This window comes from Gigantopelta aegis, chromosome 2 (assembly GCF_016097555.1).
Source record: "Gigantopelta aegis isolate Gae_Host chromosome 2, Gae_host_genome, whole genome shotgun sequence".
Classification (NCBI taxonomy): Eukaryota; Metazoa; Mollusca; class Gastropoda; order Neomphalida; family Peltospiridae; genus Gigantopelta; species Gigantopelta aegis.
The window spans coordinates 36,122,212-36,142,482 of NC_054700.1; the positions used below are offsets into that span (position 1 = coordinate 36,122,212).

At 37.2% G+C, this 20,271-nt stretch overlaps 1 protein-coding gene across 2 annotated transcripts; it reads right to left on the reverse strand.

Moving 5' to 3' along the window:
• Positions 1 to 1,226: 1,226 nt before the first annotated feature.
• Positions 1,227 to 19,427, reverse strand: LOC121384701. 2 transcript variants are annotated; one of them, XM_041515195.1, is made up of 11 exons: positions 19,328 to 19,427; positions 17,719 to 18,577; positions 16,125 to 16,222; positions 15,294 to 15,509; positions 14,364 to 14,451; positions 13,842 to 13,963; positions 13,438 to 13,543; positions 12,577 to 12,758; positions 8,244 to 10,838; positions 7,322 to 7,421; positions 1,227 to 5,552 (listed from the first exon to the last, which is right to left on the reverse strand). In XM_041515195.1, exons 2-11 carry the CDS (start codon positions 18,511 to 18,513, stop codon positions 5,298 to 5,300), a joined length of 4,557 nt encoding a protein of 1,518 aa, XP_041371129.1. In that variant the 5' UTR covers positions 18,514 to 18,577; positions 19,328 to 19,427; the 3' UTR covers positions 1,227 to 5,297. The 2 variants fall into 2 exon arrangements, with proteins under 2 accessions (XP_041371129.1, XP_041371138.1); XM_041515204.1 differs by having other exon boundaries at positions 19,001 to 19,406.
• Between the last annotated feature and the right edge of the window lie 844 nt (positions 19,428 to 20,271).

The window sequence follows — 20,271 nt, forward strand, 5'->3', positions numbered from 1 at the left end:
TAATTGTGGTCAGTAAAAACCACATTTGTTCAGTGAAAGCTGCTATGTAATGTTTTATCACAGATTTGTGGAAGATCACAGTTCTTGATGAACAAAATAACAGCCATAGGAAAATTCCAGGTCTTGGGCCTGTACTTATAAAACATAAAGTCTAAGACCCAAATCTGCAGTTTGTATGGCATTGCCATGACAACACTAAGTCTTGAGGTATTATTAAAGTCTGAAGTCCTTCCCAGCAGTAATATTGTTTTCTTGCTGTGGTATTTTCTACAATTTTATTTATTTCTGAGCAGATTGTTTTCTAAAAATTGCACACAAAAATAGTGATTTCTTGTTATATCCAAAACACTTTTAAACTTTTCTTCTTACGTCAAACCAAACTGAAATTATTTACAAAAAACAATGTTCGAGGAGGCCAATGAGGACTATAATTATCACGGCAATGTTAAAATCTTGAGTCTCGACTAAAAACACGGTGCCTATTTTTACAAAAATAAAAGTTGCAAATATCAACTATAGCTCAACCAAGTTTTCTTTGATATAGACATAAAAATACTGTGTATTTTACTTTTATAGATATAGATTCTGTTAACATACAAAACACATACTGTGCGTACATTTGAATTCTATGACTTTAGATTCAAAATTCTTGCATTGAGCCTTAGTACATTCTTCATTACATTTACAAGGCCTGGAATGGAATGGAAAAACTCGCTTAAAATAAGCTTGGCTTGCATTTAAGTCATTATAACAATGAAAAATAAAAGTTTTGGCAAAGAAATTTCTACATTTTGAATAACATCAACAGAGAGAAAAAAACAGCAGTGACTTTTATAAAGTGATTAAACATTCGAATATCAAAATTGTTGAAAAATTGTGCAAGTCCTCCGTGCATTGTCAGCACCTAGTGTACATGTGTTCTGACTGACCCTATATGTATTAATCTTATACAGCTGTCATACATCACATATTCCACAGTGAGAAACATCATTTGTTAACGATAACAACATGGATTCAAAATTTGTCTCACTTGAGATCAGTTTGATTAAAATCAAATAATCTTGCTCGTTAACTCATTCTACTGGTTTTTGTTCGAAGTGTCCAGGTCTGGTGCTTATAAAAATTGTAGAGTCTAGACTCGAGACTAACCGAGTCTGAGACAGTAACGTCATGGCAACGCCATACTAACTGCATGCATGTGATGTCATTTGAGTCTGGACTCTAAAAAGGTTTTATAAGTCGAGACTCTAACAGAGTCTGAGACAGTAACGTCATGGCAACGCCATACAAATTGCATGCGTGTGACATCATTTGAGTCTGGACTCTAAAAATTTTTTTTATAAGCATGGGCCCAGTAGTGTCGAGTTGTCACTTCTGAACTTTAAGTGCAATGTTGATTTGATACCCATTTCTTTCATGATTTAAGGCAGTGTGACAAGTGAAAATAATTCCTATGATGCAAGTTTCAGATGAAACTTTACGGAGCTACCTCTGCTCATACAATTACAGTAATGGAGTGCATGGCCTGACATTATACATGTGAATTTGTGTATACTTCACAAGGAACATTGTATAAAAGAATAAAATCAGGGGCCTAATTCACTAAACTCTCGCAACTTAGTGATCTCGCAGTGCAATGGTAAAAGACTTGCAAAGAGGATACTTTGTTGTCTACCAGAGCCTAAGAGACCTCTGTGAATTAGGTCCCAGTATTTTAAACTTAGTACGTACATGTACGACTTAAAACAAATCTGACATGAAAACATGGTTAATACTTGAAAGACAAAATGTACACTTATTTAACAAGAACAATGTAGACTTGCGGACAGTGCTAATGTGATAAATATTAATGCAATGATTTACATAAAAAGTATATGGAAATACTGAAATAAGGCTCGGAGCCTTGTTTATGGTACAAAAACTAATACCTGTGCTAACCTATCTGTACATCCATGTAGCATCAATATTGTCACCTTGAAGTTCATATACATGTAAGTGGGGAAAACAGCCATAGTCAAATACATATCGTAAAAATTAAATTTCCATCTTTCTGCAGATACTTTATTCAAGTTTATCTTCATGGTATCTTCCCATTAAGATCCAGGGCTAGCTCTGCCACTCACCAAATTTGCCCATTGCGATATTTTAGGAACAATTGGCGTAATTTATTTTAATTTGGCAAAAATAACTGTTGTTTTGCCTTTTTTCAAAGATGTTTTGCTCATCCAGAGCTATATCCCTGACAGATCACATGAGTAGTTTACAAATGGATACCTCCAAAATATTAAACAATTTCGTTTTACAATAACTTATATTGCTATATTATTTTAAATTATTACAGTAAAATAAATATGAATTTGTATATACACATTCATCTATTGGCGTTTATTCTTTAGCAGTTATGTTAGTAGTTTAGTGTTGTGCATTTATTGGCATAATATCTCAATTTACAAGATTTGTTTTTGTCAAATACTAGATTTTTCATGCTTGGGTGTTGTTAAACATTCATTCTAATACTGGATTATATATGATAATTGGGATACTAAATAACACTACTGTAGAACACGTCATTTCTTTTCAATCTATGACAGAGGAAATTATCTTTTAATATACAGTACTATAGGTGATTTTGTGACTTGTAAAGTACATGGTGTATGCTTCTTTTCTACTAACCACAATCTCAAAGGACCAATATTGGCTAAAACATTAATGAACAGTATATTTTTATCATGTCAATATGTGTATATGTAGCCTTAATTCAATTATATACCAAGACATTGAAAACTGGAATATGACAATTATTGTTGCTGGCTGAATAGAGGATTTGTGTCTGATAAATTATATTTTTAAGTTTTCAGGTAATATTTTATTCAGCAGGTCATTTACCTGTACTATCACACCTTTAAGTATTCAGATATCAATCAGATATCGGATATCAGAGAGAGAGAGAGAGAGAGAGAGAGAGAGAGAGAGAGAGAGAGAGAGAGAGAGAGAGAGAGAGAGAGAGAGAGAGAGAGAGAGAGAGAGAGTGAGTGAGTGAGTGTAAGTTGCTGCTGTCACACCCTTGTGTCAGATGAGTAACAAGGACAAAACAATACGTCTCATTCCTGTTGCTGAAAACATCAGTAAACATAAAACTTACATACAAACTGAAATCAAGTACATGAACTTATAATTAAATTACATTATACTATAAAAAGATCAACAATTAATCTTTTCTAACATGACGGTTTTTTTTAAACATAATAGCCCAAACTTCCAACTTGCAGACATAATGATTTAGTCTCAACACAAGGAAACAAATTAAAGATGAAACTGACCTGATGAAAATAATGGAGGTTACCCAGAATGGTGCATCCAATAATAATAGTGTGATGTTTATTATTTACACAATGCCCTAATAACTAACTTCAAAATATAATTAAAAGCAATCTTCCCCTACTCCATACACTCCTACACTAAATATAAATTCATCCATCAATCTTTGTATACAGATACATTACAAGTGAATATGCAAAACAAAATGCTTTCAAGTAATTAAAAATATACAGTATCTTTTTAATAAAGGGACTTAACTCTGGTAAAGCAGGTCAATATCCAAACACGAAAGGCCAGCAACTTACACTGGGACTTTAATAAGTTAAACAGAAATCACATTGAAATAAATTATTGCACACAAAAAGAAACATGAAAATATATTGAAAAAATTATAACTGAAAAAAAAGATTAGTAACCCCCACCCACCCCATTGTTACAATCTGCTGATTTTAAAATTTTCTTAAGAGTGATAACCTAACACAAGTTACAGTGTTGATTAAAAGAGCACCAGGGTGTGTGTTGTTAAACAGAAATCCCTTTGCAGTATCTAAACAAGCACGAGTTGTAGGAGTAATGTAATGTATCAAACTGCACCAAGAGAAAATCAATGAACAACACATGTCCTTACAGATGGACAGAAAAAACCGCTGAAATCACACACCCACTTGTTTAGCTGTCATAGAATGAATAATGAAATTTAATCATACGCTGTCCTGCAATTTCCTTAAAACCTGGCTCATATCAACAGGATGCATCAGTGACACGAAGACAACCAAATTAATTACAGGACGATCAGAAGACAACCAAATTAATTACAAGACGATCAAGCAGTATCAAGAATCAATTGCAAAAACCTCGTTTAAAAAATAGCAAATTCTAATTTGATAAAATGAAATGTTTAAAACATATTTTGTTCTGTTCCAATTAATGATATTTGTACAAAGTGAATTCAGCAAAAAAGTGACCAAGAGTTTTAGTATGCCACGTTTTTTGCTTAGTATAATAAAATAATACTGAGAAGGAAAAAGGATTTACATGACCACATTAACAAAACGAAAAAAAAAAAGAACCTAATAATGGAAACAAGTATTTAAACTTCTGTTTTCAATGATCCAACCCCTGCAATTGCCCATGCCAATCGGATATGCCATGGAGATTGCCGTCATGTTTTTAATTATCCAGGACACTTTTTTTTTTTTTAAGCTGTGGACTATATTCGATTTTTTTTTTCATGACATGGTTTTTGCCAGACATTTTCTTAAATGCAGGGGTTTATGATTTGCACTGTATTAAGGTCTGGGCCCAATTTCACAAAACGTCGTACGCCTAGTTTTGAACATAAACATAAAGTTATGACTAACCCACAATTCTTATTACTACTAATAGTAAAAGTAATATAGCTTTAAGTACACATATTTCAATTTCTTTTGTCCTTAAAATTTTCAATCTTCTGTAATAATGTAAGTTTCTGTGTGAAATAGATGCCAAACACATGTAAACATATGGCTAGTATAACTGCTTGTCACAGACGTAAACTTACGATGTTTTGTGTAATGGGGCCCCTGGTGGTCCAGAAATGTTAACATGAGGAAGGGCTTGGAAGATATTGTAATAATTATTGCAACCCTGGTGGATCTGCCACATCTGTCATGGTTTAAATAAAATTATATTTGGTGGATGGTGGGGATATACAAAACAATTCCCTTTCCCCCACCCCATGATCAATTGTAAAACAACAATGGAGCGCTGCTAAATTAATTATTACGAGTTTAAAACACAAAACAATATTACAATCTTGTCACTCAACACTATCATGTATTTCATGACAATAAATTATCCAAACAAATTAAAAACATGGGAACTAGTAAAAATTATCATCTGAATTACAATGTATTTTTGTTGTTTTACATCCATATTATATAAATATTAGTAGACATGTCACTTCAATCTGCAATTTATGTCAAACAACAAAGTTAACACTATCTTTGAGCTCGTTGACTTAATGCTGAATGGCTGACATTAACAGACCTAGATGTTAATTGGTCAATACTGGAGGATCTGGATGCTGATTGGCTGATACTGGTTCTACCCGAAGATGATTGGCTAATGTTGGCAGAAAAAGCTGGTATTCCCTTTTCTTCACAGTATGATGTGATTTGTGTTTGTAACCGCTGCATCACAAGCAATTTCTGACTTAAAAGGTCGTTCACCCTTTTCAAGTATTCTTCAAAACTCTAATAATAAACAAATAAACAATATTAACATTTAGTCATTGTAACATTCTACTTTATTACATTAAATCTTACAACGGATATATATAAATAAATTCATCAAATACACTTTTCCATATATCAATTCTACTCTCTGAACTATGTTTCCGGATATATCACTACTATTCATAGCACTAGGTTGTTGGGATGCCCATAACAATATGTAAACAAAGTTGATTACATCATTTATCCTATAACTTACCCATAACATCCATATCATAAACCCATGAGATAATTTAGTGTATTAACACTGGATAATAATGGGATGTAAATTTAAAAGTATATGCAAATTTACAAGGTCTCTAGATAATAATGTGTTACTGTCAATGGGTCATTTGTTTACATGCCTACAAGACCTGTATACCTGAGCGAAACGTTTTCATAAGATTTAGTTAAAAACTTGTGCTATTTGTGATGACTTCATATTATTGTTGGAAGCAAATTTAGTACTGTAATTTACTAAATATCGAATAAAACTGTTATTTTAAAAGTATTATAGGGTAAACAGAATTTGCTACTCATGTTTTTTAATATGTAAAATATCAACCTCATCTAGTTAATCAGTATTCGTCTTGGCAGAGCCTTGACAAATACCGGTACTGATTAATGTAGACTCATTTGACGTTTTCCATACCAGAAAACATTTGTGACGAATCCTCTATTTATTATATTAATTTTGCAAGTACATGTATTTGTACAGAAAATTCCATTTTAGGGTACATAACAAACACAAAACCACACATAAATATACAGTTTTCTGGTTTCTGTATTCCTTGACTGTAACCGGATTTATACAATGCTAGCAAAAAATACACTTGTCGAATTCAAAACCAGAAAAACACATACACAGTCGAACGTTGTTTTCAAGAGACCAAACCAAACAGCTTGAGATAGTGGTAGGTCAAGACAAAGAGTTTTTGGTGAAAACGTATGCCATGGGACCATTTTTAGACCATGAGATTTCCTCAGATGATGGGATAACAGAAGCTGAGATAATGATGTCTGTATGTATGTAACAAAGTCTAAACACTGTACATTAAAGCTAATTAATAAGATAAATTAAAATGCAGAACTGTAATATACAGTGAAACACCTCTAAACCGGACACCCTTGGGACCAAGACAAATGTTTGGTTTTTAGAGGGATCCAGTTTAAAGAGGTTAAGTTTTGTCCTGGTTTTTAAAAAGGGAAACCCTGTAAAACATCTGGTTTTGAGGGAATCCTGGTTAACAGAGGTCCGGTCTTGAGAGATTTCACTGTACATTTAGTTTTACACCTGTGTCTGTGCATCTACCTCTTTCCACAAATGTTTTCTTTCTTCTTTCTCTCTCTCTCTTTATTTCACTCTTTCTCACACCTCCCTCCACCTTTTTCTCTCTCTTCTTTCTCTCCCCTTCTTTCTCTTCATCTCTCGCTCTCCCCCTCCCTCCCTCCCTCTTCTTGTGTCTTACAAACACACAAATGTCAATGACATACACGATAACATTCTGAGCATAAAAATTCTGTCTGCAGTGTAAATTCTTTCATAGAAATATTAAGTGTTCAGTTCGTAAATAAGGGTTAGAATTAGTGTCTTAAGCCCCAGATTAAACATTCTGGAGTATTGTATTGTCTTGCAGATGACGGTGAAGCATGTCCAGGCAGACATAAAACACATTTATATCAACACATATACAGGTACTTAAATTGAAAACAACTCTTTATTTTTCAAAATCACTGTAAAGACGCATTACCCTATTCCCAGCCTTTGCTCCTAGAAGTAGCTTCATCTCCTGCTTACAAAGGGAGGTAACTGTTGCTAGTTGATCCTCATGAGCAGAAATCAGTTCAGATCTAGAGAATCAAGATTAAAAAACACATCTCATTTACCAAATACTAGTTTAAATATACATGTAGTGGAACGTGCCAAAATCAGAATTATGGGACTGGTGTATTAAATATATATATTTTTTAAATACTGGTAGGTCTAAATGAGAATGTTCTATCTTCCCAAACTGGACACATTTTCAGCAGACAGAAATACATGTAGATATAAATTGTCATGACGAAAGAACAACCAACACTGGATGAAAGTCTGGTAAATAAATCAATGGACAACATACAATGTATGGTGCAGTAGTAAATAAAAATACAATAATAATGTACTTGATTTGTTTCAACTTTATAATTAAACAATTGTATCTTAAAAACAGCAGTGAAAGTGTGAGCACTGAGTGTGAAATTTAGATCAACAAAGTGAAATTTAAAACAAAAAAAGTATATAAATATACAGTTAAAACTCAAAAACAGTATACATAGCTATGGGTTAGGTTACAACTGAAGACAGCTCAGTAATGGAATGAGCTGAAACTAGTTTAGTTTTTAAGTTAACAGGAAGTTGTACCAATATCATTTATTAATAAATACACATGAATACACATACAATCAAATCACAGCGAAGGCTAGGGGGGTGGTTATATTAAATAAAATATTAAATAAATAGCACTGCTTTTAGTCTACAAACATTCATAACTTCACGAACTACATTTGTGCATCAGTAATTTCACCTTAAAAATTAAATATTTTTGACTACAAACAGAATGGCCATTAATATTATAATACACAAATAATTAACACTCCACTTATGATTAATTGTTGACTTATATCAGATCTCACCTGTAGTCGGGTTTTTCCTCTAGAGATGCTTTACGCACAGTCCTCTCTTGTCTCCCTGTCAGTGACAAGCTGGCTGTGGTATGCACAGGTTTGGGCTGTATCACATCCAGACTGCTCGCCACAGTCTTCGAGACGACGGCAGACGTCAGCGGCTGTGGATGGATGGGAGAAAACACAGAGCCCGTGGCAAGTTTCTCTGTCACTATGGCCGCGTTTGTCGACTTCCCTCCGTACGGGGAATTATTGTTGCGTACAACATAACTACTCACAGTGACATGAACGTTCTTTAATGCCATTTCAGAATCTACTGCCAATGCAGCATCCTTTACGTTACCCATTTCATTTGGCACAACAAGGATATTTGGTTTGTCCTTTTGTACGAAAACACTGTTATTGTTTGCCTGAGAGTGTCTGCGAGACTGATCTGACATTGTCGGACTGCGGGCAAACCGACGTGCATCGGCCTGACTCCGGTCTATCATAGCAGCAACTGTCATGCCACTCTTTGTCTTCACGTGAGACACAGACTGAGTATGAGGAACACTGCGAGTCTCGGATATATCAGCCATCACTGTGTCACCACCGCTAAACTGTCGATTACCATAGTACTGAGTATTTCTATCAGGTGCACCAGTGTGTAGTCCAGGCGGGACATTATAGTCCACAGGTTTCTCCTTTTCCTGATCGTGTGCTAGTGGTTCAAAAGGTTCTGTTTTATTTGGAGACAAATGAGAGCCCATCTCTGACTGGCTGTCAGGTTTAGTAAGGATGCCAGACATTGGACTAGAAATGCTTGGCGATGATCCAGACTTGGGTGTTGCCCCTCTGGAGAGATACTTCAGGAATTCCTGTGGATCTGGAAGAGTGTGTTTCTTCTTCTGCATGTGCAGTGCCAAGATGGGGTCACTCTTTCCCTTGTGCAGGTCAACTCTGTTCACCTGAGTGCTCACTTTGTAAGGACCCTGTCCTGAATCAGACACTGAGGTCCTGACAGCCTCAAAGGAGTCGTCACTGGACTCTGCTGGTGAGGAAGCCGATGTGTGTCTCTGCCTGCAAGGTCGGCCATCTTTGGACAGAGACTGATGAATTGGTGACGGTGTTTTAGACTCTGTTCCCCGTCTGTCCTCCACAGGACTCGGGGTAACCAGCTCTGCAGGCAACTCGGGCAGAATATCCACCATTGGCAGACTCTCAGTGAGAACAGTGCTGGGCGACAAATAAAACTCTACAGTTGGCCTGGCATGACTAGAATGTGCCGATGTGTATATTCCTCCATACTGTGACACGGCTAGTGATGCTGAGATCTCAGTGGCAACAGCAGAAGAAGAAGAAGCAGTAGTAGCAGCAGCATCTCCTGCCACATTAGGAACAATTACCTCAGCTTGCCGAGGAGTCAACAAGATCCCTTCCATGTCTGTGGGAGGTGCGACCCTTGGCCTCTGAGTGAACTGTGTCAGGTCACTGCTGGAGGCTGGAAGAGCTGCTGGGATGATGCCCAAGTGATTCCTCTCTTCCAGTGTGGTTGCGATGGTCCCACCCAACCCTGGTGCTCTGGAGGGAGGTGGAGCATCAAACAACATGTCATCATCAACACTGCCCGCGAGAGGTGTTGCTTCAGTTTGAGGAATCGCATACGGTGTGGAGCTCACTTGTGAAGGGACTGACTCGGCAGGAATACCAGCCACGCCCGCCTGAACAAGATGCAGAGAAGGAAGTCTTCTGCCCGGTGAGTTACTTCTCTTAGGTTTCTTCATCGCCGGGACTACTTCCTTCTGGTTATTAGAGCCAGTTCTGCTGCAATCACTTTCAAATGGCTTCAAGACTAGTCCATCCTGAATGCTTGCACCATGAATTCCTTGTTGAATTCTTTGTGATGGTTCTGTAACAACCATTCCTGAAAGGTCAGAACGAGGTACGGCTGCATTTGTGTAACCTTGACCTACCGGTGTAGACATGGTGGTCTGGGCAGTTGTCCGAGGTGGATCACTCTTGTTGAGATCGTTTAGACCCTCAGCTTCGTTGAAGTCTGAGGTTGGAAAGTCAAACTCTGAATCAGTTGATGGAGCACTGACAGCAGTGACTGGTGCGCTCTCCACTGGATTGGGAGCATTCTTAGGCAGTGTCAGATTACACGACTCGGAATCTGTTCGGTCAGAACCGCTTGGAGATGACACCTGATGAGCTGTCACAGGAGCAGCAGTAATGTTAGCCTTGCTGACTGGAGTCTTCCGTACTGGCACAGAAACGTCTTGTGGAACTGAATGAGAAGAAGAAGATGCCGACTTTGTCCTTGCAGGAGTTACTGTTCGTGGAGGTGACACATGAAAAGTGGTTTGCTGCGGCTGAGATCGAGCGGTCTTCCTCCGGACGTTGTGTCCCCTGACTGGTGAAGTGGACTGTTCCAGAAGGCTGTCTTCGAAGGTGTGTTGTCTGGTCGTGTTGGACCTGGCAGAAGGTCTCATGGGTGTGGAGGTGGATGGGACACTGGACGGGTGGAAAATCGAGGGTGCTGTGATAGGGATGTTCATCAGAAGGTTCATTGCTTGTCTTGTTGTCGGACCCTTTGATGAAGTATGTCGCTTCAGTTCTTTAACTCTGTTAAAAAAAAACAATAAATAAATAAATAAATTAATTAATTCATTAATTAAAATAACATCTAATTCTGCAGCATCTGAGGACAACTGTCCAGATTTAAACTGTTTCTCACGAAACACAAATTAAGTTTAGTTTATAATAAATTCACAGAAAAAGCTGAATCAAAAGGATAGATTTTCATATAAATTCCATGTTTTAGGTGTAGATTATTTTTCAAGAATCAACACCTGTAAAACACTGTGAAGATTGTCAGAAACTACATCGGAGATTGCATGTCAAGCACGTGCACCACGTTTAATGCCAGCCATCCACTGCTTAGGATTTCCTGACCATATCGTTCAGGTTAGGTCTGAAAGGATCCTATCATTTTGAGTTATTAATTTTGTAAATATTTGCTATTGTAAGCCAAATTTTATTAAAAAGATAAAATAGAAGTTATTTTAGCAGTTGGAGAATGCACTCGGAAGTGTAGATTCATGAAAAATACTTAACTTACCCCTAAAGGGCTTATGATTTATTTGTCTACAGCCACTCATACATTCTCCACTACTTAATGCCTCCAGTCCTTTTTGTTTACACCTGCTTCTGTGATTTTTGTGAGACAAAAATTGGGTATTATATTTAAGTTAAAGTAAGTCTGTTATTTCCCCAATGACATTTGTTATTCACTTGTAATGGTGAATAGTTTCATGATTAACTACTGCCACAGATAACTGGTAAAATACCCACCACCCCCCAACCCCGGTGTCTTCCTCCCCACTAACAATATTTACCATCTAGTCCATCCATATGTTGAGAGGCATTAACTAAGAATTAGCATTGCATTCTCTCAACATTTATATTGCTTTCCATTAATAATTTGACTATTTTCATAAATACATACATAACATTTTATATAGACCCATAGGGGTTAAGAAAGTGAAGGGAAAAAAAGCTGACCCTACCTAATGCATGGTTCATACAGGCAAGGACCCATAAAATTCAAGCACTTTTCAAGGACTTTTCAAGGACCTACTTTATGTTTTCAAGGACCATAAATACAAACCCTTAACCAGCCTTTTCGAACAATGTTTTAACTTGAATAACTGAGCTATGCTGAAGCTTGCAGTATCTGCTTTTTTTTTTTGCTGTTTTCGTTTCGATTTGAGTGTGCTCTCGCCCATGGCGCCAATGTTAATATACTTGCGACAACAGGAACACACGGCCTTTGACACGTCCTTACTCTCTCTGATCCATGCATATTTTTGACACCACGTTTTGTTAAAAACACACTTTCCCCTAGGCATGTTTAAATTTGAACATGTGCTTGCAAAAACTTCAAAATCTAAGTGATTCCGTGTCGTCTCGCCTGACTATTGTTTGCAGTTCTCAAAACGAGGCTGTTACGCTCGTCAATAATTGGTAAATCTCGGCTGAGGCATTCGGAACATAGCATTTGTCCCAGAATGGGCCGAGTACATTCGGGTCGAGGAACGTCACGAGTGCTTAAATGAAAGTGCGAACACGGAAGTAAAAATGCTAAATTTCTTTCGAGATAGTTCCGTAATTTCTGGTTAAAATGATGCGCTAGTCGCACAGACATGAAATTCAAGTACTTTTCAAGGACTTTTGCACTTTTCAAGCACTTTTCATTTCAAACTCCTAAATTCAAGCACTTTTCAAGACCGTTAGAACCATGTAATGTTTATCAACACCTTCCCAGAAACACAAATTTATTTAATGCTGAACCAATACTTACCGATCAGCATAACGTAGAGTATTAAGTGTGTTCTCACAAGCCACGTATGTAGGAGATATGTTGGCTATCATACACATTCGTGAATTCCCAATAAACGAGTCCTTGAGGATGTGAGTAAGCTTACTCTGTCGGAAAGGCTTGTGTCGACTTTCTTGATCGATAGAACGAATGCACTCCTTCAGCTGAATGACAAAATGAACAAAAATGTAGATATAATGAATCTTTACAGGTTTTAACAGTAATAAAAAATTAAATCTGAGACTTTAAAAAATCCAAAACTTAATTATTATTAGATTTATTTTATGTCTTTTTGGATCAAGTTCCATTAAATTGTGAAGCCCTTTCTTGGAATGTAGTATTAGAAGGACAACTCAGTAATGTCTCTGTTAATCCTAAAATGATGGGGATGAAAAGTGCACTACTGATTTTTAAACATTTATGTCTGAAACTAAAGTATATGTAATATCAATTCAAAATAACACTCGGTCTGTGTGTTATTAACACAGTGTTAAATGATCAAATTTATTCTTAAATTGGCTGTGCTCAAAATAACTGTGACATTCCGCAATTGTTGTCAAGCTAAAATACTTGCTATAAACCACTTCGTCAACTCAAAATTGTCATGATTTTCTCACAGAAAATCATTAAAGCAAAATGACCGTGATCTCTATTAAAATCTACTAAAAGGTTAAATCAGTGACAAATCTCTTCGAATTAATCTTTCAATTTTATAATTTCAAATATGAACATTACTTTATGTATTCAAGAAAGTTTTATGAGAGTAAAAAATTATAAACTTGTAACCCCTCAACGAGACTTTTGTGAAAATTAATCCTATAGTGTAAAAGTTAACAAACTCACAGCCAGAAGACTCTGGTTGATCTCGGCTCCTTCCATTCTTGTCTGCCGGTCAGTGTCTGTCACATCCGCCGCTCGCTCACTGCCCGCCAGGTCGATGAAGGAAATCCTACATACAAGAAATCAATACAGGATAACCAGGTTGGCCAAATGATAATAAATTGTCACTGGCTGTTATTAAATTTAAATGGATGGATGGATGGATGGATAAGGAAAGGGTGGGTGGATGGATTAATTGATGGATGGATGGATGAATGGATGGATGGACTGAATGACCGATGGAAGAACTGATGGATTTTAGTTGTGTGGGCGAATAATTAATGGAGAAGAATGAATAAATGGATGGCTGGCTGAAGGAACGGCTGTACGTATGAATGTATGTACAGACACAATGTTCAGATTCTAACCTGCCCAGTTTCCTGTCTGAAGTGTCTCTGATCTCCATCTGAAGTATGGCGTGAGACCGTGAAGAATCCGGGTTAACTCCTGTTGCTCCCTTGCTCCTCACCGAATTCCCATAGTCTAGAACCTAAACCATCAAAATTGATTTAATAAAAGCATGTATGAACACATCTTAGATCAGTGTCAGTGGCTCTTCTTTCACATTTGATCACATGGGGTGGAAGGGTATGATGAAAGAAAAGACAAGTAAGATAGAATTTTATGTTATGGCTGAGAGTAAATAAAGAATAAGCTTCTACCTTCCACAAAGAATCAATTCTGGAACAAGTAAACTACTGAAATAATAACACTGTTTCTTTATTACAAAAAAAGGTTACACAAAAAAATTATTTGTGTAAACCGGGTTACACCAAAAAAAAATTGTGTAAACCGGGTTACACAATTTTTAATTGTGCAGCCCTGCTGCCAGTATACTAATAACTCATAAATCAACACCCAGTACTGTGCTATACATACAAACCAGTTACCTCAATTAATCCTGCCACATCCTTTGCTTTTGTTTCCATGAGTCCAGCTATACACACTCTCTGAGACCCATCCTCCCGTGCATGCAGTCTGAAGCATACAGTGAATAACAAAACATCAAAATAATGCAAGTCAATTAACATCAGACATAATTGTGTTTTCGGATTAACACCTGTAATATTTGTATTTTACAAGCTAATGTTTATCAATGAATATGATATGTACTCTGTGGGAATGTGCATATAAAACATAGCTGAGAGAGAGAGAGAGAGAGAGAGAGAGAGAGAGAGAGAGAGAGAGAGAGAGAGAGAGAGAGAGAGAGAGAGAGAGAGAGAGAGAGAGAGAGGGAGAGAGAGAGAGAGAGAGAGAGAGAGAGAGAGAGAGAGAGGGGGAGAGAGAGAGAGAGAAGAGAGAATGAGCTATGAAAACTGTTGATTTTTGTAAACAGCGGAAATAAATATACCCATCTATTTTACGTGCACCGTTTGTTGAGTGTAACGTGCACTGTTTTCACACTCGTCAGATTGAAATGAACAGTACATTTTTATAATTTTTGTCAATATGAGTATGTCGCCGTAATTCAATTATATACCAAAACATTGAAAACTGGAATATGACAATTATGTTGCTGGCTGAAGAGAACATACCAAGCTTTCAAGTATTCAGATATCAATATCAATTAGAGGGAGAGGGAGTGGGAGTGGGGGAGGGAGGGAGGGAGGGAGGGAGGGAGGGAGGGAGGGAGGGAGGGAGGGAGAGAGAGAGAGAGAGAGAGAGAGAGAGAGAGAGAGAGAGAGAGAGAGAGAGAGAGAGAGAGAGAGAGAGAGAGAGAAAATGATCTAATGATTATATTATACACAGCTATGTCTGTCTGACTGTGCAGGTTTCTGCACATATATGTTTGTGTGTATGTGTATGAGTATGTGACTAACCTTTGTCGTCTATTGAGTAGATCAAAGAGCTGTCCGCAGTAGATTTCGAAGAAACTGACCCACAAACAGAGCTCAGTGCCATATTGTCCCGACAGCATAATGGAGAAGATATCTCGTGCAGCCAACAGGTACAAACCTGGGATTTCGGCTGAACCCATCATAGTGTAAGTCTTACCAGCACCAGTCTGGCCATAAGCAAAACAAGTAGCATTCGATCTGAAAATAATTAATATGCACTGAGCAAAAAACACAATTTAAAGATTAACAGTTTTAAATTATTTAGTTACAATTAGTAGTAGAATAAATTCCTTGAAACTGTGTTTAACAACAGGTGTAATTAAACAAGAAAAACTACCTCTCATTATATACAAGCAGACACTGAAAATTTACAAAAATACCAATTAAGTACTATTTTTAATAAACAATGAAAACTTGACCATTAAACAGAACATCAACCAGCCTCGGTGGTGTCATGGCTAAGCCATTGGTCATAAGGCTGGTAGGTACAGGGTTCACAGCCTGGTACCGGCTCTCACCCAGAGCGAGTTTTAACGACTCAATGGGTAAGTGTAAGACCACTACACCCTCTTCTTGGACACTTAACAGCTAACAACTAACCCACTGTCCTGGACAGACAGCCCAGATAGCTGAGGTGTGTGCCCAGGATAGCGTGCTTGAACCTTAATTCGATATAAGCACGGAAAGAAGTTGAAATGAAATAATCAGAACATCTACTCACAAAACAGAAAAAAGAAGTTGTCCATTTGAACACTGAACATTTACCCATTAAATGCATACAAAAAATATACCCATTAAACAATGAAACCTTACCCATTAAAAAGACAGTTGATAAGAGGTCGTGCAGCCCTGAGATATACATCCTCGTTAGTACATGTCTCACCAAAAACCTCGTCAAACACAAATTCATGCTAAAAACAAATATAAAACAATTAGAAATAAAAACATATTCGGAAATGTAGTGTAGTATTCTTTAAAGATTTTATCCCCAAAATGGAAAGTATAAAATTTTAAAATAAATAGTAGGCCTATGGTATACTGATGGGAAAATAAGGTTACGCATAGAAATTGTAGGCGAAATTTAATTCACAAGTACTGGTAGCGTAGTAATGTCTTCTTTCATACAAAGTTGTATTGTTGGATTGAATGTCAGTAGAGTCAAACTGACAGCAACAGAATTGACCGACAGTTAACTACGGACACTATGAGGGGTGAAACGTAGCCCAGTGGTAAAGTGTTCACTTGATCGATCCCAGTTGGTGGACCCATTGGGCTATTTCTCGTTCCAGCCAGTGCTCCACAACTGGTGTAACAAAGACCGTGGTATGTACTATCCTGTATGTGGGATGGTGCATATAAAAGATCCCTTGCTGCTAATCAAAAAGAGTAGCTCATGAAGTGGTGACAGCGGATTTCGTCTCTCAATATCTGTCTGGTGCTTAACCCATGTCTGACGTCATATAACCGTAAATAAAATGTGTTGAGTGCATCGTTAAAGAAAGCTTCTTTTTTTCTCTCTATGGATTGAGGGTTTTAGATGCAGTCACCAATAGCTCAGTTTGTTGAGCATTCACCTGAAGAGCTTGGTTTGCAGGATCAAACCACCTATGTGACTCCATTAAAGTGATTGGTTTTTCTCTCTCATTCCAACCAGTGCACCACAACTGGTCAAAGGCTGTGGTATGTGCCTTAATGTTTGTCGGAAAGTGCATATAAAAGATCCCTTGCTGCTAATGAAAAAATGTAGAGGGTTTTCTCTCTAAGACTCTATGCCAGAGTTACCAAATGTTGGACATCCAGTAGCTAATGATAATCAATGTGCTCTAGTTGTGTCGTTAAACAAAACAAACTTTTTTTTATAAACTTTTTATTTGTCTTTTCTATTTGTGTGGTCCATTATTTCTTTCCATCAGTATCCTAATGATGTTCTGATGATCAATTGATATACTGACTGTGTAATCAAATGTCGACTAGTTGTAAATTTACCATAACCAATGATAGATGATAAAGTTCCAAATGATTCCAAACAGAACCATACAGTGAAACCCCCCTCTAAACTGAACCTTCTATAACAAAAAATTCAAAGTCCCTTTTTAAATATCGGTACAGAAATGAATCTCTCTAAATCAGATATCCCTTAAAACTAGGGTTCTTAATTAGTCACATGGGTGTCCATTTTAAAGAGGTTTCACAAACATACTAAAATATATATGTATATGTATAATTTATGCATGTTCAATGATTTTATGTATATTTCATTGATGTTGGATTAAAGTTTGTGAGAAACAGGGCCAAATGCAAAGAATTCAACAAAAACGAAGTTGACAATTGCTTCCAAAGTATCACCTAATATCTTGCCTTCTAACTTTGGAGAGACAAGACAAAAAACGCAACACTGACTACGAACCTGAAGAGTAAATGCTGTAAGATCCACTGCTTGTTTTGGTTCATTAACAATCACAACTGTTGCATCATCTGCCTCGACAATGTCCGGGTCATGACCCTTGACCTCTTTACGTGTCAAAGGTCGTTTTCGAACACAGACTCTAATTCTATCATCACTGCTGGACTTTGCAGTACCACAGTTAGACTTCCCTTTGGACGTAGCTTGCGGAACGCCATAGTTATAGCCCCTGTCATGTTTTATCCTTTGCACAGCTGCCCTTTTGACACGAACAGGTGGCATGCTTATGTTAGATCGGTTTGTGTTCTTTCGGGTCGGTTTGTAGCCTGAATGAACAGAATCATCCGACGAGGCACTGTCACTACTTTCACTCAGTAACTGAAGCAGATCAATGTAAGATGTGGCTGAAAAATGTGGAGTCCTGTCATTAACAACCACATCTCTTGTCACTTCAAGGGGACGAGAACTTCCTCCCGAAGATTGCGTGTGTTGTGATGGACTTGTATTGCGTTGTCTCGGTTCAACATTTCGTCGAGCAGCACTTGACGTAGAAGGGTTGTCAGATCTCAGTCTGCTGGTCGCAGATACATGGGATCGGCTGGCAGAGTGCACCGATTTGATGATGTTTATCAGTTCGATCACACGTCTCTTGTCGTCAAGAGAAGTAATGCCCAGCGCCATACAGTCATCCAGAGTAAGTCTTGACAACATTTCTGACCGGATGATGCCATTAGCTCGGAAAGCAGGGTAGTATTTTTCCAGTCGGGCTTCACGCAGACATTCGAACAAGGTACCCATAACTCAGTTGCACATATCCAGACCGTGGCAAGTAACGAAAAGGCAGCAGTGATGTATGTTGGCTCTACAATCAGAAATTACTAAATAATTAACAGTCAACCAATACCTGATAGGTATCTCTGATAAAACTACATGTAATATTACCCATAAAACATATATACACTTTTGTACAATTAATTCTGTAATTAAACTTTACGTTGTATCATACACCAATAATACTGCTGTATATTTTAGCCAAAGCAAATTGCTTTAATGCCCCCAGTTTTATAACAGAATTGATTGTAAATGTACACAGCTGTTTCCAGGTACCGACTATTCTACAATTTGATCAATAGTTATGAAGTAATACTCCTGTGGATTCTATTGATAATGCAATCAGTAGCTTCACATTAGACTTGGTATGTCTATTCCATGTCTATTATTAGGAGTGAGGACTACTTCCTGTACAATAATAACACAAAATCCAAAAACTTGGGAGTTACTTTACCTTGTTTAATTCTTGGTTAACTTGGTAACTGGATTTGAAGAAATAAGCAATTTATAAAGGAATAAAATCACCTACATTTAACTCGTTTTGTTATAAATATTCTGAAATATGGGTGTTCTTATGTGTCCGATATAATAGGTCAGCGTCGATACTTTGACACTAACGGTTATTGGTCTACTACTGTAACACAAAGGCTCAAATACAAGTCTGGACCTGTGAAGAAAGGAAACATTCATTGGACAAAATGCTAACAGAAATACAACTCAGTTACATAAAATAGCAGGCCATCCTTCGAAACTGAGTTTATTGGTTGTTCAATTAACTTACAGTTAATAACAATTTTCATTTCGTGTTTGTAATTTATGGGTTGTTATGCATTTGTTGACATTAGTGACGATTTTCCTATCACCAGCAGCCATTTTGAAACAGCCGCCACTAAAGATCTCATGCACGTGAGATTTGTCTTCTAACAGTTACTACCAAACGTTTAATTAGTTTTAATCAAGTCGTGAATGTTGTATTGCTTTTAGGATATTAACTATAATAAATATTTGCATTATTACTTAATTATAGTTGCAAATTTAGTGTCTCACTCCACCTTTTCAAAATATACTGGTCGCATTCTAAAGGTTTCGTAGCCCAATGGTAAAGTGCACGCCTGATGCGCAGTTGATCTAGGATCGATACCCGTCGGTGGGCCCATTAGGTTGTTTCTCGTTCCAGCCAGTGCACAACGACTGGTATATCAAAGGCCATAGTATGTGCTATCCTGTCTGTGGGATGATGCATATAAAAGATCCTTGCTACTAATGGAAAAAATGTAGCGGGTTTCCTCTCTATGACGGTGTCAAAATGACCATATAATTGACATCCAATAGCCGATGATTAACAAATCAGTGTGCTTTAGTGGTGTCGATAAACAAAACAAACTTTTGTATTAACAAAAAGTTTGTTTTTGTTTAATGACACCACTAGAGCATATTGATTTAATATTCATCGGCTATTGAATGTCAAACATTTGTTAATTCTCACATAGTCTTAAAGGGGAAACCCCCTTTTTTTTTCAATTGTACTAAATAGTAGATAGGATAGCACATATCACGGCCTTTTGTATACCAATCATGATGCACTGGCTGGAACGAGATGTAGTCCAATGGGTCTCCGACGGGGATCGATCCTAGACCGACCGCGCATCAGTGAGCGTTTTACCACTGGGGTATGTCCCGTAGACCTACACATAATAAAATTATAACCTATCCCGTATCTAGAAT

Coding starts and splice junctions, on each gene's coding strand:
- LOC121384701 (XM_041515195.1), bottom strand. CDS start 18,513: ATGGGTACCTTGTTCGAATGTCTGCGTGAAGCCCGACTGGAAAAATAC. Junction 12,759..13,437: donor TCAACCAGAGTCTTCTGGCT/GTGAGTTTGTTA, acceptor TTTGTCATTCAG/CTGAAGGAGTGCATTCGTTC. Junction 10,839..12,576: donor ACTCTACGTTATGCTGATCG/GTAAGTATTGGT, acceptor TTTTTTTAACAG/AGTTAAAGAACTGAAGCGAC.